The sequence below is a fragment of the Mustelus asterias genome, chromosome 18 (genome assembly GCF_964213995.1).
Source record: "Mustelus asterias chromosome 18, sMusAst1.hap1.1, whole genome shotgun sequence".
Lineage (NCBI taxonomy): Eukaryota > Metazoa > Chordata > Chondrichthyes > Carcharhiniformes > Triakidae > Mustelus > Mustelus asterias.
Window position 1 is genome coordinate 60,575,975 of NC_135818.1, and position 19,981 is coordinate 60,595,955.

Here is a 19,981-nt window from a genome sequence, read left to right on the forward strand (position 1 = left end):
TTCCAAAGCTGCATACTAACATCTTCAAAGCCTTAGAGTGTGAATCCAGCTGCTGCATCAAGATTAGCATGGACGCCAATATCTTCTTTACAGGGGTACTGCAAGGCTACCAACTTTCCCCATTCTTTTTCTTCTTGTTATTGATTTCATCAAGAATTCTGTAAAGATCAACATTCAAAAAAGAATCGGCAAAGCAGCTTCCTTCGGCTCCACATGGGCTGGGCATCCAACACACTATTGACTTGACCGTGAAGCTGCAACTCTACAAGTCCATAGTAATACCAACTGCAATATATGCTAGCAAGACATGGAAGAGAATCACCACTATCGCCTATGTGATATCCTGGGCATTACATGGAGAGACAATATCACCAACATAGAAGTGCTACAGAGAACTGATCAGAAGCATATGCAGGACATTATCCACGCAGTATACGGAACAAGATAAATGAGCTTGTTGCGCATGTTGAAATGGGCCGGTACGATGTTGTGGGCATCACAGAGACGTGGCTGCAAGGGGATCAGGGCTGGGATCTAAATATCCAAGGATATGTGTCCTATCAGAAGGACAGGCAGATGGGCAAAGGGGCCGGGGTTGCATTGTTAGTAAGGAATGAAGTTAAATCGATAGCAAGAAGTGATATAGGATCAGAAGGCATAGAATCTCTGTGGGTAGAGTTGAGAAATCGCAAGGGTAAAAAGACCCTGGTGGGTGTTATGTACAGGCCTCCTAGCAGTAGTCAGGATGTGGGGCAGAAAATAAATCAGGAGATAGAAAAGGCATATGAAAAAGGCAATATTACAATAATCATGGGGGACTTCAATATGCAGGTGGACTGGGAAAATCAGGTAGATAGTGGATCCCAAGAAAAGGAGTTTGTGGAATGTCTAAGAGATAGTTTTTTTGGAGCAGCTTGTGATAGAGCCTCCTAGGGAACAGGCTACTCTGGATTTGGTGATGTGTAATGAGGCAGACTTGATTAGGGAACTTAAGGTGAAGGAACCCTTAGGGAGCAATGACCACAATATGATAGAATTTACCCTGCAGTTTGAGAGGGAGAAGCTGGAGTCAGATGTAACGGTATTACAGTTAAATAAAGGTAACTACAGAGACGTGAGGGAGGAGCTGATTGGCCAGAGTTGATTGGAAAGGGAGCCTAGCTGGGATATCAGTGGAACAGCAATGGCAGGAGTTTGAGAGTTATTCGGGAGGCACAACAGAAATGCATCCCAAGGAGGAGGAAGCCTGCTAAGGGGAGGACGAGGCATTCATGGCTGAGGAGGGAAGTCAAGGATAGCATAAAAGCAAAAGAAAAAGCATACAAAGTGGCAAGGATTAGTGGGAAGCCTTTAAAAGCGAGCAGAGGACAACTAAAAAAGCAATAAGGTGGGAGAGGAAAAAAATGAGTGTAAGCTAGCTGGTAATATAAAAGAAGATAGGAAGAGTTTTTTTTCAATATATAAAAGGTAAGAGAGAGGCAAAAATAGCCATAGGACCAATGGAAATAAGGCTGGAGAATAGGAAACAAAGCAATGGCAGAGGAACTGAATAGTTACTTTTCATCAGTCTTCACAGTGGAAGACACCAGTGGGATGCCAGAGCTCCAGGAGAGTCAGGGGGCACAGGTGTATGTAGTGGCCATCACTAAGGAGAAGGTTCTGGGGAAACTGAAAAGTCTGAAAGTGGATAAATCACCTGGACTGGATGGACTACACCCCAGGGTTCTAAAAGTAATAACCTGAGGAAATTGTGGAGGCATTGGTGGTGATCTTTCAGGAATCACTGGAGGCAGGGAGGGTACCAGAGGACTGGAAAGTAGCAAATGTAACACCACTGTTTAAGAAGGGAGGGAAGGCAGGAGACGGGAAATTATAGGCCGGTTAGCCTGACTTCGATCATTGGCAAGATTTTAGAGTCCATTATTAAAGATGAGATCGCAGTGTACTTGGAAGTGCAAGATAAAGTAGGACAGAGTCAGCACGGCTTTGTCAAGGGGAGGTCATGTCTGACAAATCTGTTAGAGTTCTTTGAAGAGGAAACAAGGAAGTTAGATAAAGGCGAGCCAGTGGACGAGATTTATTTAGATTTCCAGAAGGCCTTTGACAAAGTGCCACTTAGAAGACTGTTAAATAAATTAAGTGCCCATGGTGTTAAGGGTAAGATCCTGGCATGGATAGAGGATTGGTTGACTGGCAGAAGGCAGAGTGTGGGGGTAAAAGGGTCTTTCTCAAGATGGCAGCCGGTGACTAGAGTGTGCCTCAGGGGTCAGTTCTGGGACCACAACTTTTCACAATATACGTTAACGATTTGGAGGAAGGAACTGAAGGCACTGTTGCTAAGTTTGCAGACGATACAAAGATATGTAGAGGGACAGGTAGTATTGAGGAAGCAGGGGGGCTGCAGAAGGACTTGGACAGGTTAGGAGAGTGGGCAAAGAAGTGGCAGATGGAATACAATGTGGCAAATTGTGAGGTTAAGGAGGAATGGAGGCATAGACTATTTTCTAAATGGGAAAGTGCTTAGGAAATCAGAAAAACAAAGGGACTTGGGAGTCATTGTTCAAGATTCTCTTAAGGTTAACGTGCAGGTTCAGTCGGCAGTTAGGAAGGCAAATTCAATGTTAGCATTCATGTCGAGAGGGCTAGAATGCAAGAGCAGGGATGTACTTCTGAGGCTGTATAAGGCTCTGGTCAGACCCCATTTGAAGTATTGTGAGCAGTTTTGGACCCCACATCTAAGGAAGGATGTGCTTTCCTCTTGGAAAGGGTCCAGAGGAGGTTCACAAGAATGATCCCTGGAATGGAGAGCTTGTCTTATGAGGAATGGTTGAGGACTCTGGGTCTGTACTCATTGGAGTTTAGAAGGATGAGGGGGGATCTTATTGAAACTTACAGGATACTGCAAGGCCTGGATAGAGTGGACGTGGAGAGGATGTTTCCATTAGTAGGAAAAACTAGAACCAGAGGGCACAACCTCAGGCTAAAGGGACGATCCTTTAAAACAGAGATGATGAGGAATTTCTTCAGCCAGAGAGTGGTGAATCTGTGGAACTCTTTGCTGCAGAAGGCTGTGGAGGCCAGGTCATTGAGTGTCTTCAAGACAGAGACAGATAGGTTCTTGATTAATAAGAGGATCATGGGTTATGGGGAAAAGGCAGGAGGATGGGGATGAAAAAAAAAATCAGCCATGATTGAATGGCAGAGCAGACTCGATGGGCAGAGTGGCCTAATTCTGCTCCTATGTCTTATAGTCTTATTATGATAGATGACCAAGACTGGCAGGACCTGTATTTCTCCTCTCAGACATAGGCCTCACCAGACTGGCAGTAAAATGGACACCACCAGATAGAAGAAGACAGGGCTGAAGGAAGACCTGGCCACGTTCATTTAAGGAGGACCTCTCAGAATGGAACATGACCTGGTCTGCAGCGAAAGAGATTATGATGCATGGGGGCCTTTGGCAGAGTCTTGTTGCCCATTGTCCCTCAAAGGACCGGAGGAACTAAATTTAAGTCTATGCAAGTCATAACATCATTAATTCTGTCACATAAGGCAGTGGTATAACAATTCAATGCAGTGGTAATTGTCTCTCACAGTGAGTGAAATCCGACCTCTGGAGCTGATCTGCAGCTCTGGTTGAAATGGAAGTTCAGCTTCTCCAGGATTTTGGTACCGAGGTTTAACTCCTGGCATATCTCCAGTGAGAGATTTAGAAAGGAACCTTTAAACCACCATGGCGGGGTACATGTATTTATTTATCTTTATTACCATAAATGCAAATCACATGGGCACAATATTAAAAACAAGAACAACAGCATCAGAATACATGCATAGAAATCACACTATTGCCAGGATTTTATCACCTCGCCTGCCCGAGGCTCGTAAAATCCCACCCGAGGCCAACGGAGAATGCTGTTCTGTGAGCCTCGCCCGCCCTGATTCTGGGGCGGGCGTGCCGGTAAAATTCCGGCATATATTTCTGACAAAGCTTCGAAAAATCACCACATTTTCAGCATTGACAACAAAATCAGGCAAAGCATTCCATGTATCAACAATTCTGGGGCGGATTCTCTAACCTTACCCACAGCTGGGATTCTTCAGTCCCACTGCAGTGAAGAGAGATGTGGCTGAGCGTCAAATTTTCCATTCTCGCTGGCAGTGGCATCGAGGTGTGAACAGCCGGAAAATACCGGCCTCTATGTGAAAAACAAAATTTGCAAATATCAAGACTTCAACCATATTACTGTAGTTTATGCTGAAGACCACTTAAAATACTATAATTGCAAGTAAAGAACTTTTCAGGCTTAGAGGTAGTGAAGCCATGTATTAGTTTATAAAGTTCAACTAAATCAAAAATCAGTCTTCTCTTCCCTAAAGATTGCAATCCAAGAATTCTTAAATGCTCCTCAGAAGGTATCTCCCCTCATACCATTCACTTTCCTGGTAATGTATCTTTGCACTCTCTCTATAAGCTGTACATCTCTCTGAAAGTTTGGATTCCAAACTATGGATGCATACTTCAGATGTGGCTGTATCAAGTACTTATAAAATTTAAGTTAAACATTGACATCCCAACACATAAAACATTTTCTGGCCGCTCTACTACCTGAGCCACATGACTTGTAAACTTTAGATTACTTGTAACAGTCATATCCAAATCCTTTTCAATAGTTGAATGTTCTAAAGGCTGGCCATCAATATGATACTGTGAATTACTATTATCATGGTCGAAATGGAGAACTGAACACTTTGAATTTGGTCTTCATTTAGTGTTATTGTATTTGCAAAGCTTCCCATCCAGTCTTTGCTCCTCCTCTTTCTTCATCAATGTAATGGAAATTAAATGCCAAATTATTTTGGCTGATTGTCCTCCCAGACTTCAAATTTTTAAAAAGGTCAATGAAATTTCCAAAAAGATGCAGGAAAGGCAAATGTTCACTCCTATCCCAAAGCTGATGCAGCATTCCTGTAAGATTGTCTTAGCTCCTTTATCATCTGGTTCTAACAGATCTGCTTTTAATAGACACTTCCTGGAAGGGCAGATTTAAGGGTGGAAATGAAGAAATTTAGGACTGCAATGTCATCCTAGCCTAAATCTATCAGTTACATTCTTGCACTTTATATTGATAGGAGTTTCAATCTCATTTCCTCTCATACTGGACAAATTAGAGTTCATTTGTATAAAACAGAAATTTAGCACATCCAAACGTCCTGTCCCAAATTCTTGTCTTCCCCTGACAATCCCAAAAATCACCACCAATTCATCCAAGGGTGCTAAACAATATGAAACCAAGGTGGGTAAATAGAGTTGGTATGCAAGTCAGCCATAGTCCAATTGAATGACAAAACAGACTCGGCAGACTGAATGGCTTACTATTGTTTCTATATTCTTTTCCATCGCTAACCAAAGACCACAAATTTTGGGGGCAATGTAATTCTGAAATTAGCTATTATCTTAATTGAAGGCATGTATAGGTCTACTTTACAGAATTTAGGACGAGTTATTGTAAAATGTTGAGGGACCTGGAGAATTGTTCATAAATATTTATCAGCTGTACATAATTCAATTTTGGATTGGTTTCAATATATACCTGTAGTTTGTAATATTTGTAATTTATCAAGCAGCAGCAAAGTATTTAATTTCCTGTAATCTATATTTTGTGTCAACTGAGCATACAATTAAATGAGGAAAATGCCTCAAGTACAAATCCAATAAAAGAAAGGACGTATTTTAGAAGTAACGAGTTAATATTCTATTCTGCCCTAAAATAATTAGCAACTGGAATGCATTTCAATTTTCTTCAGTAATGAGTCTGTTTTTTGAAGTGTAAGTGTTGGAAATAAAGAAAGCCAAATCTGAAGAACAGGAAACAAAGTTTGTGGACAGGAACTGTACACTGTCCCAAGACTTTTAGAGATTTTTAACCACTATTTTTAAATGCAGTAATTGGAACAAGGGCTTAGTCATTATTCTGCCAACAGGGGAAAAGTGGTTTGGAGGTTGTGGAAATTAAACTGTCAGAAGTACTTCACAGGAACTTAGAAAACAAGTATTTAAGTCAATTCTCACAGCATGAAAAAGGAAGAAAAATAGTCAACCTATGATAACTTATCAAACATAACAGGTTGACATAGCAATACCCCCAGTAAAACCTAAAATTTCTAACAGGTTCATATACAAAATTAATTCTAAAATGACCATTAAAATCAAAATTATTTTCAAGAAATGTTTTTCAAGTGCTGTACCGCAGAAACCTTTTAAAGCAATTATAATGTGGTTACTTGTCAACTTTAAAAATATCAGAAAATAGATTGCATCAATTTATTCTATTTGATATGTATAAATCAATATTGCACGTTAAACCTAAACAGTTGAAAGCGTAATCCAATGAGTCAAACCTGTTTTTATTTGTTGGATGCCTTTAAATTGCATTTTAAAGTCAATAAAACATGAAACTATTTCTAGAACATACACGTGATCTGGCAAGCGTGAAATAAAATCCACGGCCGTGATTCTCCCAAAAGTGCTGAATTGGTGGGAAAACGGTTCTAAATCCCGACTGTTTTGTCAGTTCAGCTTCTCACCTGAATCTCCGCACTCTGTGCACTGCAGAGGTCATCATCGTGAATATCATTAAAAACCTGGGGCGGGGGGCCTATTCGCACCAGAGTCTGACAGCTTTGGAACTCTGTGCATGCGCAGCGGTCCTGATCTGTCAGACTCCCCATTTGCTGGCCAGCTCGAGACCACCACAGTGCTTCCCCTCCAGCTCCCCCCCTCCACGGCCCGATCACGACCCCAACAATTCCTGGGCCAGTCCTGACTGCCCCCCCCCCACCTCACAGAGCGCCCCAATGCACAGCCCACCCTCCCCAGCAGTGGTGATTTCCCCCCCCACCCCCACGTGGCAGACCTCCCCCCCCCCCCACCCCCACCCCCAGGTGGCAGACCTCCCCCCCCCCACCCCCCAAGGGGGCAGACCCCTCGCCCCACCCAGGGGGCAGGCCCCGCTCCCCCCCTGCCCGGGCAAACCATTCCCCCCAACCCACCCCAATCACTGTCCTCCCTCCATCCCAAACTGATCCTGTCTGCAGAGTGGCAGCGGGACCCCCCTCCCCCACTGATTGCCCCAGTCCCTGCCCACAATAGGCCCCACCCCCTTGGCACTGTCTGATGCCCAGTGGGCAGTGCTATGGTGCCCCCGGGCATGGACACTTGCCCCTTGGGCAGTGCCAGGGGGCACAGGCTGGCACTGCCAGGGTGCCGATGCCCAGGGGGCACCACCTCATCGCCTGACCCCCTGGGAGGCTCCGATTGCCCCCCTTTCATTCCGGCGGGGACTCCCGCTAGTTCCCCAAATGTGGGGAGCTAGTCTGAACCCTGCCGGAATGAAGTACTCCTGGCGGGCTGGGAGATTTGATCGGGACCTGAAAGTTCCCGATAATGACCTGCTGAACATATTTAAAATACATTTTTAAAAGATTCAAATTACTTACCTGCCTTCCCAGTGCGGTCTCACCAGCAACTGTTCGCCGGCTCTGGGAGATGCGCATGCGTTCCTGGCGCATATCCCGGTATAAGCTCGGCAACGCGCATCTTCCACCTCGACCCGCCAGAAAAGATGTGGGTCGCGATGGGAGAATCACAGCCCACATTTCTACAGTTGCCACATCATCACTCATTTAGTGGTCTGCCAGCGGTATACGCACTATGGTAGTCCATTAACTGAAAATGCATGAACAGTTCACCAGCCTGTTTTCAGACATTTTCCACCAGGAGCAATGCATTTCTGTCTGATGTATGGAACTGAGGCAATAATGAATCTACTAAAATTTACATTCAATTTATAAAAGAAACTCCAAGCCAAAATAACATCACAAGGAGTTATTTTTGAAATAAGGAGGTCAAATATCCTATTCTTTTCTGCTCTGTAAATTTTGCCACCTCATCGGCATAAATCTCAATTTTTTTCCCTTTCCGGAAATACATGTTATTATCTCTTGGAACCACATTGTTCTTTTCAATGGCCATGGTGGAATGTTCAGAAAGTGTACCAGCTCTACACACTATCTTCTTATCATGAGATGAAGTAGCTTCTAGGACAGCAAAATCTGGTTACAGTTTTATAATCCTCCTAGTCATGTCTAAGGATAATCTCTAACCTGGTAAACCCAGTTGACATGAATGTACAAGCTGTAGTATGTTATTCCGTATACAGTCTGTTAACTAAAACTTTAGCAAGGATCACCTAAAGGAGAGAAATCAGTTGTCAGCTCAAACGCAGTTGCTGGATGTGTCTTGCTTCACTGGCAAGGAAATTAATTTAGTGAACATTATACTGGCCATTTGGCATCCATCCTACATCTCTTCAAAAGACATTTAACAGCAGTGGACCAGTTAAATCCCACAATTCCTGGTAAAGTTCAACTGGAAAATGGAGTCGAATAAAATGGATTAATACAATTCAAGTAATATGTAAAAAGACATGAAAAGCGCAAAAAGAAAAGATAAAGCAAAAAAAATTATTTAATGTAAAAGTCAGAACAAAACCCATGCAACACACAACTCATAGAATCATAGAAACCCTATAGTGCAGAAAGAGGCCATTTGGCCCATTGAGTCTACACCGACCACAATCCCACCCAGGCCCTACGCCCATGTTAGTATCTGCCAAATATTTCCAGCAGAAAACAAAATGAAAGACAGATAATCATTCAGCTTTCCTTACAAGAATCACAAAGCCAAATTAAATGGCTTTGCCAGTGGCACTCTCATCTTAAGAAGGATTATATTTAAAAGTTGACTGTGGTGAACTTCGCCAAAGAGCTTTAAATAGGACATGGCCACGGTTTTTTGATTTGGGCAAACAAACAGAAATATTTTCCTTCCAATTTGAGACATGGAACAGTGAATTGGAAAATAATTGAGGTCATTAACTCACATTACATCTACTTTACTCTCTCTGGACCCATTCATAAGAAGAGTCATCAAGAATCCAGCTCTGGACTAAACATTCACCTGTCAGAAAGTTCTCTCTTCATTTTAACAAATGCTGATTACAATTGCCCCCAAAGATTAACTACACCTCTAAATGTTTGGACAAAATCTTCTCTGATATCTTTTGGACTTCTCTTGCTTGCAAAAAAATTGGTAATTAATTAAGAAGTAATCTGCTTATTACACTTTCAGGCTTGAAGATATTAGTAAACTTAGTTTTGGCTTGCAGGTTAAAATTTTTATATTCTAAAGTTATTGAATATAGTCCAGCCATACAAATAATTCGAAATAGTTTAGAATGGCAAAACAAGAGTTTACTTATAACAACCATGGACAAAGTTAGACACCTGGAAATACTTATTTTTTAAACATTGTTTCCCTCTGGAACAAGCTGCTGAGACAAATTACATTAAGTTCTTGAAAGAAAAAGACGTCCCCAATTATATGGGCCATGCTGTGATGATTTAAAGACAGTTGGAATCTTCTGGATCATGTTTGAATTCCATGGAACATCTATCTGACTGGAATTTCCAAGAGTTTTTCTTGAATATTACCAATTTTATTTTTATTATGAGAGGCCTGTACAGATGGATAGATAGGGGAAACTTTTACCACTCATGAAAGGATCAAGAACAACTTGGTACAATTTTAAAATAATTGGCAAAAGGAGCAAAAGCGATTTGCGAAAAAAAACTTTTTCACGTAGCAAATGGTTAGGGTCTGGAATGCACTGCTTGAGCGTATGATGCAGGCAGGTTCAATCGAGACATTCAAAAGAGACTTTGTTTATTTTGAAATAATCATCTATCTTCAGGGTCACTGAAAGAAAGCAGGAGAATTGCACTAGTTGAAATGCTCCTTCAGTGAGTAGGTGCAAACATGATGGACCGAATGGCCTGTAACAATTCTGTGAAATCATCTTCAGTAGTAAGACCTCATCTATCATCTTTTCCACTCTTCTGAATAGCTATTAAAATACAATTTTGGATACTTCTAACCGATTACCAGTTTAAGGAAAATAAATTATCTTTTGAGGTCCATCATAAAGTTTATTTAATGTATTAATAAATTTTGTCTATACTGTGTTTTCACCAAATCCCAACCTATTAAACAAATTATATAATCTACTGCTAATATCCTTCAAGAGTTCATTAAACTTTTATGGATAAGGAGTTACTTTCTGCCAAATGCAATGTCAAGAATCAACCCCAAAGAGTGAGATCAACCATCTCTTACATTTAAGCCAATGTAGACATGTATAACCACAAGCACAAGAAACCATAATCCATGAAATTCCCTCATTCAACTTAATATTCAACCAAGTTCTCTTACATGCATCAACTGGTGTAAGAATGTGTTTGACCCAATAAACTATGTAATCGATGACAAAATGATGTCTCAGTATAAATAAGAACCTGACGGGAATTTTTAAGTAACTTGGAATGGCCCAGGGTGAGGTCTCAAGTGTTGGAATAATGAAGTTTCTTTATTAAACCTTTTTCTTTGAGTTATAAGTTGGAGTGAGTTTTGTCATATTTTATTGCCTACATCTGAAGAGTTCCTTCTGGAGGATTAACAACTGGAAATTGTTTAACTTATGCAATAGTTTCTCTTAAAGTTAGCTAATTCTTTCAGTGTTATCCCCAAATTTTGAAGCACCTTCTAAAGATTCATAGGATTACAATTCATTAACAGAGCATTCAGCCTAATTAATCTATAATGGTCATTATACTCCACTTGAGCCTCCTTGCATTCATTTTCTCTGGATCAATGCTATTGTTTCAATCACTCCATGTGGCAGCAAACTTCATATTCTCACCACTGACAGTATAAAGAAATTCTTCCTAAATGTCTTATTAGTGGCTATCTTATACTTATCTCTTCATATTCTGGAATTATCAAAAATGAAAAACAATTTTACTGCTTCCTGTATCAATACATCAGGCACGGTGTCTCAGAATCACACAGAATCCCTACAGTGCAGAAGGAGACCATTTAGCCTGCACTGCCAACATTCCCACCCAGACCCTATCCCAGTAACCCCACATCTTTATCCTGCTAGTCCCCTGACACCAAGGGGCAATTTAGTATGGCCAATCAACCTATCCTGCACATCTTTGGAGTGTGGGAGGAAACCAGAGCACCTAAAAGGAAACCCATGCAGATATGGGGAAGAATGTGCAAACTTCACATAGATAGTCACCTGAGGCCGGAATTGAACCCAGGTCCCTGGTGCTGTGAGGTAACAGTGCTAACCACTATGCCACCATGCTGCCCTCTCAACCCAATGTTGGTATAAACAATCCCATTGTTTTTTATCCACTCTAACACAGGCTCTTATAATGGACTGTAGGAAGGGAGTTCCAGAACAGCTGTAGGTGTACCTACAGCCACATGGATTGCTGCAATTTAAGGAAGAGACTCACCATCACCTTCTCAAGGGCAGTTAGGGATAGGCAACAAATGCTGACCTTACCAGCAATGCTCACATCTAGTGAATGAATAAAAAAAGTTGACAAATATGCAAGAAGTCACAACTATTGATATGATCAAACTCATAATTAAATCACAAAGAAAAATGACACACATAGTTCAAGACGATGATGGCAATCAGTTTGGTTATCTTTGACCTTTCCTGTCTTCCTAACTTATGTCCCTGCAAACCATCCTCAAAAGGGTACAACTGGCTCCTCTAAAAAGCTGGATTCCTCAGATCTAAACTATGGAGCCAAAATATATCTTCACTGACTGGAAGGGATCACTAAGGGAGACGGTAATCTCAAACAAAAAGAAAAAAATCCAATTCCCCGATGTCCTTCTCTTCCTTATTTGTTTACACCATAAATTCATTTTGTCATCCTTATCCTAATTCCTAGCGTTCATCTCCTCCTCCAGTATCTCCGATTTATTCTTGTGATATGAGCAGATAGTTCCACGTCAGGGTGATACGTGACTTGGAGGGGAATTTGCTGATGGTGGTGCTCCTATGCACCTACTGTCCTTGTTCTTATCAGTGTTAGAGGTCACGCAGGTTTGGAAGATGCTGTGGAAGGAGCCTTAATATGTTGCTGCAGTGGATCTTGCAGATGGTCCACACTGCTGTCACAGTGTGCCTGTGGTGGAAGGAGTGAATGTTTGGTGATGGACAGCATATTGATCAAGTAGGCTGGTTTGTCTTGCTGACCTTGAGTGTGCACTCATCGAAGAAAGGGCACATGTTCTTGAGTGTGTACATTCCTTTTGATTTGATTTGTCACATGTATTAGCATACAGTGAAAAGTACTGTTTCTTGCGCACTATACAGGCAGAGCATACCGTTCATAGAGAAGGAAACAAGAGAGTGCAGAATGTAGTGTTACAGTGATAGCTAGGGTGTAGAGAAAGATCAACTTAATGCAAGGTAGATCCATTCAAAAGTCTGATGGCAGCAGGGAAGAAGCTGTTCTTGTGTCGGTTGGTACATGACCTCAGACTTCTCTATCTTTTTCCCAACGGAAGAAATCATAGAAATCATAGAAACCCTACAGTGCAGAAGGAGGCCATTCGGCCCATCGAGTCTGCACCGACCACAATCCCACCCAGGCCCTACCCCCACATATTTACCCGCTAATCCCTCTAACCTACGCATCCCAGGACTCTAAGGGGCAATTTTTAACCTGGCCAATCAACCTAACCCGCACATCTTTGGACTGTGGGAGGAAACCGGAGCACCCGGAGGAAACCCACGCAGACACAAGGAGAATGTGCAAACTCCACACAGACAGTGACCCGAGCCGGGAATCGAACCTGGGACCCTGGAGCTGTGAAGCAGCAATGCTAACCACTGTGCTACCGTGCCGGTGGTGGAAGAGAGAATGTCCAGGGTGCGTGGGGTCCTTAATTATGCTGGCTGTTTTGCCGAAGCAGGGAGAAGTGTAGACAGAATCAATGGATGAGAGGCTGGTTTGCATGATGGATTGGACTCCATTTACAACCTTTTGTAGTTTATTGCGGTCTTGGACAGAACAGGAGCCATTCCCATCTGTGGAACAGCCAGAAAGAATGCTTTCTATAGTGCATCTGTAAAAGTTGGTGAGAGTCATAGCTGACACATCAAATTTCCTTAGTCTGAGAAAGTAGAGGCGTAGATGGGCTTTCTTAACTATAGCGTCAGCATGGGGGAGGGGGGGGGGGACCAGGACAGGTTGTTGGTGATCTAGACACCTAAAAACTTGAAGTTCTCGACCCTTTCTACTTCATCCCCGTTGATGTAGACAGGGGCATGTTCTCTACACTTCTTGAAGTCAATGACAATCTCCTTTGCTTTGTTGACATTGAGGGAGAGATTGTTACTGCACCAGTTTCTCTATCTCATTCCTGTACTCTGTCTCGTCATTGTTTGAGATCCAACCCACTTCGGTGGTGTCATCAGTGAACTTGAAAATCAAGTTGGAGGGGAATTTGGCCACACAGTTATAGTTCCTGACTTGTGTCTTGTAGATGGCAGACAGGCGTTGGGTGTCAGGAGGTGAGTCACTAGTGAGAAAATTCTCAGCCTCTGACCTACTCTTATAACCATAGTGTAATATCCTATGTTAACAGTTGTGGGTTTAAAACAAAAGGAAAAAGATATGGTTTGCACACATAGGTTTAAAGGAACACACAACAGATTTATTGAAAGAAATGTTCTCTGCACTGCACAGAACAGAAACTGATATTAAACATCAGCCTGTGAAACACCTTAATGATATCACCATCAAATCATGTGATCAGTCCTTATAGCAATCATGCAACAACTTAAATATATAATGCGTAGTATTTATATGGCTGGTCCAGTTAAGTTTCTGGTCAATGATAATTCCCGGCTGTTTGTGGTGGGGATTCACCAATGTTAATTTTCTTGAATGTCAATGAAAGATGGTCACATTCTCCCTTTTCCAGGTCTTGTTGCATGTAGGCATGGATTGCTTCCATATTTGAACAGTTGCAAATAGTACTGAAGTACAAATCATCAATAAACATCCCCACTTCTGATCTAATGTTGAAGGGAAGGGAAACTCATTAGGGTCTTTTAAGAGACTCCTGGATGAGTACATGGGACTTAATAGGATGGAGAGTTATAGGTAGGCCTAAAAGGTAGGGATATGTTCGACACAGCTTGTGGGGCTGAACAGCCTGTTTTGTGCTGTAGTTTTTCTATGTTTCTAAGGTCACTTATAAAGCAGCTGACCATATTCGGTTCCAGAACACTAGAAAACCAGGTTAACATCAAGTGTTATCATCCATTCTAATACTATTCTTATGTACATTTCCACTCTGCCCTCTTTAATCCTTTTTAAACAAGAGAACTTGTCAGGTAAGAGTATCAAAGGACATGGAGCAAAAAGTAGTAAATGGAGTTGCAAAACAAAGCAATATGTCCTTCCAGCACTTTGAGTTTTTACTTCACAACTTCAATCCCTTTTGAAGAGACGAATTCTAAGATGTGACTCTTTAGTCAGTTTACATAATATAGGAAACATATATCTACATCAAACAAGTTTGCAAGAAATTACTATCTATTTTAATACAATGCAAAGACGAAAATAAATCCAGCATACCCTCTTGGGTCTTCACACTATAACATACCTTTATACAATAGAAAACAACCCAGAAATGTGTTAAAGGACACATGATGGGTGGCTTAAACCGAATCCACCGGGTATTATGCAATCTGTATTGCCAAACCTCAATAGCGGCGTTCTCCAGACTACTGCTCAATTAAAATCGAGTTATATGGCCTCTGGCCAACCAAATATGGTTTAGCTAAAACTGTCAGTATAACTGAATTACTACATCGTTGTCTCTCTGATATTTCAATTAAGTAGTATCAATTTGGATTATATTTCACCATGTTAATCATAAAGCACTTCAGCTCGAAGCTTATTCGTGTTTCTCGAACGCTGAGTTCCCTAGTTGATTGCAGGCTCATTTAGAAGATCTCACTATACAAAACATCTGATTCACCCCCGATAATAAAATATTATGTTGTAGGCGTAAATCGTATGTGCTCCTGAAAAGGCATTTGTTCCAGCTTTGGAAACTCTTAGCTTTAGCATTTTACTAGTAGATACAGTTTAAGTTATGAAACAGTCTTTTGGAGCTTGATCTGGTTTGGAAAAACAATGTATGTATTTATATGCTCCTATGTGTAACAATCTGACAGATTATGGTACTCTGCTGTATCTGGGGGACATTCCAATTGTTACTGGATGTGAAACACCAACCAGCCAACAGCGCCCTCTAATGAGGCTCGAATACTACACAGTTACCAAAAGCCACACCGACTAAAATTATCTGTACATGAACTTGCACGCATTTCAAACTAGGAACGCCCCTTAAAAGGAATTTATATTGGAAGGAGTTTCGGAAACAAACTTTCTTGCTGGAACATAAACCATTTACGTCCAATCCGAATAAGCTAGCCAATAAAATAAACAGCTGATTGCAATTGTGAACATTTCTAGGAGTTCAACAACCCGAAAGATTATAAAACTATAATGAAAATGCAGTGGTTTGGTGCACTCAAACTCTCATTAGCTAATGTTTAATGTCTCTGAACTGTTAACTGCGGTCAAAGAACTACCATCGTCAATGTAGCTAATTGACTTTGAGCTTTAGAGTATTCGATTTCAAATTAAACCCACACGCTTTTTGTTCAGCTAAAAGGAGATACAAACTGAATCTTTCATTAGAGAATTACGGGGCAATGTAATTAGGTAAAATGAATACCATTTGTCCTATCATTTTAAACAGGTTTGTATAAAATAATCGCTTTTTAAAAATTCTTTCATGCAACGTGGGTGTTACTAGCCCTTTTGCCAGTTCTGTAACTTCATCATTATTTCACTGTTCGGTCAGGTAATTTTGTTGTATAACTCGGAGCTAAATTCCTTTCAGCTGAACAGTCGCTTCCCTATTTCATGCTATTTACGTTGCACTTGTTTATGAATTTTCATGACATGTAGTAGAAGTTACCGATGACTATTTACTCAGATAGGTGTTCCTCGAAGCTGCTCCTTCACTCGCTCACTTCCTATACTACTTGTCGTCGTCGTCGCCGCCTCCCTTCCCGTTATATCTGCGAGGTGTTCAGTAGCTGGGTAATTCCCGGGGCGGGTCTACAGGGAGGCGGGGGCTGTCTTCATTCAACACTGGAGTTTTAAAAGGGGGTGAGTCGTAGTTGTTCAATCAGAGCAGCAGGGAGACACTACTGGATTTAGGCTAGTACCAAACTCCAACCCAGCCATGAATCTCCTGAAAGAGATAGTGGCTATTCTCATCCTGCTGCCCCGGTTCTTCATCACGGCGTTCATGCTGTGGCTACTCGATATCCTGTGCATTCGAAAGCGGCTCTTGTCCAAGAGGAGGGAACAGACTGAAGGGAGTGCTGATGATCCTCCTCTGTGTGTCTCGGACACAAACCGAATGTTTACACTCGAGTCTCTCAAAGCGATTTGGTACGGCCAGAAACTGGACTTCTTCAAGTCTGCACACGTGGGCTCGCCGGCTCCAAACACCGAAGTGGTGCAGCTACAGGACCAGAGGAAGGTCCGGCTGCTTGATTACAGTCGAGGGGCGAGGCCACTGGTTCTTAACTTCGGGAGCTGCACCTGACCCCCATTCATGGCGCGCCTCAAGTCCTTCCAACGGGTCGCCACCCAATACGCGGACATTGCGGACTTTCTCCTGATCTACATTGAGGAAGCACACCCCTCTGACGGCTGGGTCAGCACCGATGCCCCCTATAATATCCCAAGGCACCGCTCTCTGGAAGACCGACTGAAAGCAGCTAGTCTGATAGACAAGGAGAGCCCCGGCTGCCTTGTGGTTGCAGACACTATGGACAACTCTTCCAACTCTGCCTACGGTGCTTACTTCGAAAGGCTGTATGTCCTGCGGGATCAGAAAGTGGTGTACCAAGGAGGGAGAGGGCCAGAGGGATACAAGATCTCGGAACTCAGACTGTGGCTTGAGCAGTATAAAACACAGAGCCACAATTCCAGCACTGTCCTGATTGAAGTGTGAATGAACTAAATGCACTGAACTTGTAGAAAGGTTAATATATTTTGAACACCGCTCTTGCTCGGTTCTGTTTACCGCAATGTTTATGTTTGAACGAACTCGTGAAAGACCTAGTGACTCGTAACTTACGGTTAATGTGACCTTATTCTCCATGTATATTTGTAAATACACTTGAAATTCACTTGTGTTTATTTTTTTTATGTTCTACCTGACTTGAAAAGTGAGTTTAAAAACAAAAGTTGGTATTCGCAGGTATTCTTGACACTTTTTTATGAAAGCCGGTTTTTAAATGGCCTCAGTGCCAGGAAACCGTGCCTGATGTGATAGTGTTCGGGATATAGTGAACTTTGTGTGAGGTCAGCACTGTATTGGGTGTGATTAAAAACAAATGCTTTGAGGATAGATCGTATTTTCACTTTTAGTTTTGAAATCAAACCCTTTTATTACATTTTTTATAATAAATATTCAGGAAAAACATGCGATTTGATTCGTTACGTTATTTAGCGTTGACTATAGTTTTGGGTTTAGACGGGGAGGAGGTGGATTTATCTTGCAAAGTATAAATCTCGATTTACTACTTAAGAATTCATGTTCCTGGAGCGGTCTTCTGTATTCACTATCCCTGCCTCCCTTCGCCCTGTGGAATCTTCATTGGTCCTCAATTCCCAGGAAGTCGCACACAACTAGACATTGTGAAATTGACCGTCTACCCCACACCTTGCACATCTTTTTTCATCCCATATAATAATCCCCCGAGAAAGACAAAAAGAACACCCAGGGGCAAACACACCGGAAAATTCCTCTAACTCATTTTTCGGGTAATCAAAACCAATCCAGGAGATTACATTGTTATCCATAAATACATTGTCACTATCGATGGTTGTGATTATAGTCCAGTTCTGCTTATCCTTTACGCTATCTGTTACATTTTAGATTTAAATTTCCAGCACGTCCGAACAAAACCAATTTGCCAAAAACGTCAACTACATTCACCAATTATTTAAACTATGCGATGTTGGTCAAAACCATGCACTGTAACAAATTATTGAAATTTGTCCTTGTATTTTAGTGAACTTGTGTAACAGGAGGGTGTTGAGGATTTAGCACCAACCTTTTTCACTACAGTTGTTGTGATAATTTGAGTTGGATTTCTTCTTCTGCGTGTGAAATGGGTCACAGGCAGAGAACATCTATCTCATTTTGGAAAGAGAAGCCGTATACAAATGGTACATTTTGCTCATCCCGTGCTGTGAATGGAAGTGTACCTACCAATTGATAGCTTAAATTGGCAGTGCTGTACAATGTGTAGTTACAAATACTTAAGAGTGATTCTGACTCCAATAATGAAGCTTCAACAGCACAGTGCATTTTAGATCTACTTTCCCTCAAAAGATAACTCTGGGAGCAACTGGGTCATGATTAGACGGGTTAGATTCAGAAAGAATGTTCCTGATGGTGGGAGAGTCCGGAACTAGGGGTCATAGTTTGAGGATAAGAGATAGACCTTTAGGACTGAGGTGAGGGGAAATTTCTTCATCCATAGGGAGTGACTCTGGAATTTGCTACCACAAAGTAGTTGAGGCGTGTGATTTCAAGAAGAAATTAGATATAGTTCTTGGGACTAAGGGAATGAAGGGATATGTGGGGAAGGTGGGATCAGGATATTGAGTTTGATGATCAAAATGAATGGCGGAGTAGGCTCGAATGGCCAACTCTTATTTTCTATGATGGTTTTTAACTTCATTTCTTAATGACAGAAAGCATTTGCTTGGAATACTATTTTTTTTTTAAAAAGTTAACATTCACAATACCTGCCTATAATTGAGTGAAGGGATAGGAAATAAGAGAACTGAATGAGCAAATTTGCTTTCCAATATGGCATGTCATAATAAGACATTGGTTCATGCTTATGATTCTCCACACTGCACGTTTCCCATGCTCCTCCCTTTTTTGTTTTCCTGAAGAACCTTTTATTGATTTGTTTGCACTTCACTCCCACGCTCCTGATCTACAGGCACCTGGTGCGGAGAGGGTCGTGACAGCGACCTCCTCGTGAACCTGCTCCTGGACATGGCGAAACATGCCATTTACAAGTCCAGGCAGCGAGCGATTGAGGGGGCTGTCCATCCTGACTGTCTGCCCCTCTACCGTGGCTACGTTCGCGGCCAGGTGTCCCTGGAGAGGGAGCATGCGGTGTCCACAGGTGCAGTTGACGCCTTCCGTGCCTGTTGGGCACCGCAGGGGCTGGGGTGCATTATCGACCCTAATGATCACATTATGATTTGATGTTTTAAGTTTCCTTTGTACTTTTGATTTTGTTCGGGCTGTTTCCCTCTCCTTTTGGGGAGCTGCCCCTTTTACTTTATCCCTGAGTTAATTTGAGTTGGTTTATTTGTTTGGCCCTAAAAGAGGCTGAACCATAACTAGTCGTGTCAGTGATGGTTAGAGTCTGCTAGGACGTTTCTTTTCTATTCCTCTTATGAATGGCTACGTGGACAATTCAGTTCTACGTATTATTTCATAGAATCCCCACAGTGCTGAAAGAGGCCATTTGGCCCATTTGAGTCTGCACCTACCACAATCCCACCCAGGCCCTATCCTCCATAACCCCAGTATTTACCCTGCTAATCCCCCTGGCATTGAGGATCAATTTATCATGGCCAATCTGCCTAACCAGCATATCTTTGGAATGTGGGAGGAAACAAGAGCACCCAGAGGAAACATGGGGAGAACGTGCAAACTCCACACAGACAGTCACCCGAGGCCGGAATTGAACCTGGGTCCCCAGTGCTGTGAGGCAGCAGTGCTAACTACCGTGCCATCTCAGCTGAGAAAGCAAGACACAATGCCTGACATCGAATGATCAATAATTCATTCAGGTTTCCTACAACATTAGTCCCTGCTTTCCTTTCCTGAATAGGACTAAATATACTTTTGTTA

General features: G+C 42.0%; 2 protein-coding genes across 2 annotated transcripts in view; both read left to right on the forward strand.

The window, feature by feature from the left end:
* ppp2r5ca (protein phosphatase 2, regulatory subunit B', gamma a) overlaps window positions 1-19,981 on the forward strand; it is a 285,519-nt gene that overhangs the window by 82,820 nt on the left and 182,718 nt on the right. The gene's annotated exons all lie outside the window — the stretch shown is intronic.
* Window positions 16,181-17,518, forward strand: dio3a (iodothyronine deiodinase 3a). The gene has a single exon (XM_078234128.1). The coding sequence runs from the start codon at window positions 16,265-16,267 to the stop codon at window positions 17,042-17,044; it is 780 nt and encodes a 259-aa protein (XP_078090254.1). The 5' UTR covers window positions 16,181-16,264; the 3' UTR covers window positions 17,045-17,518.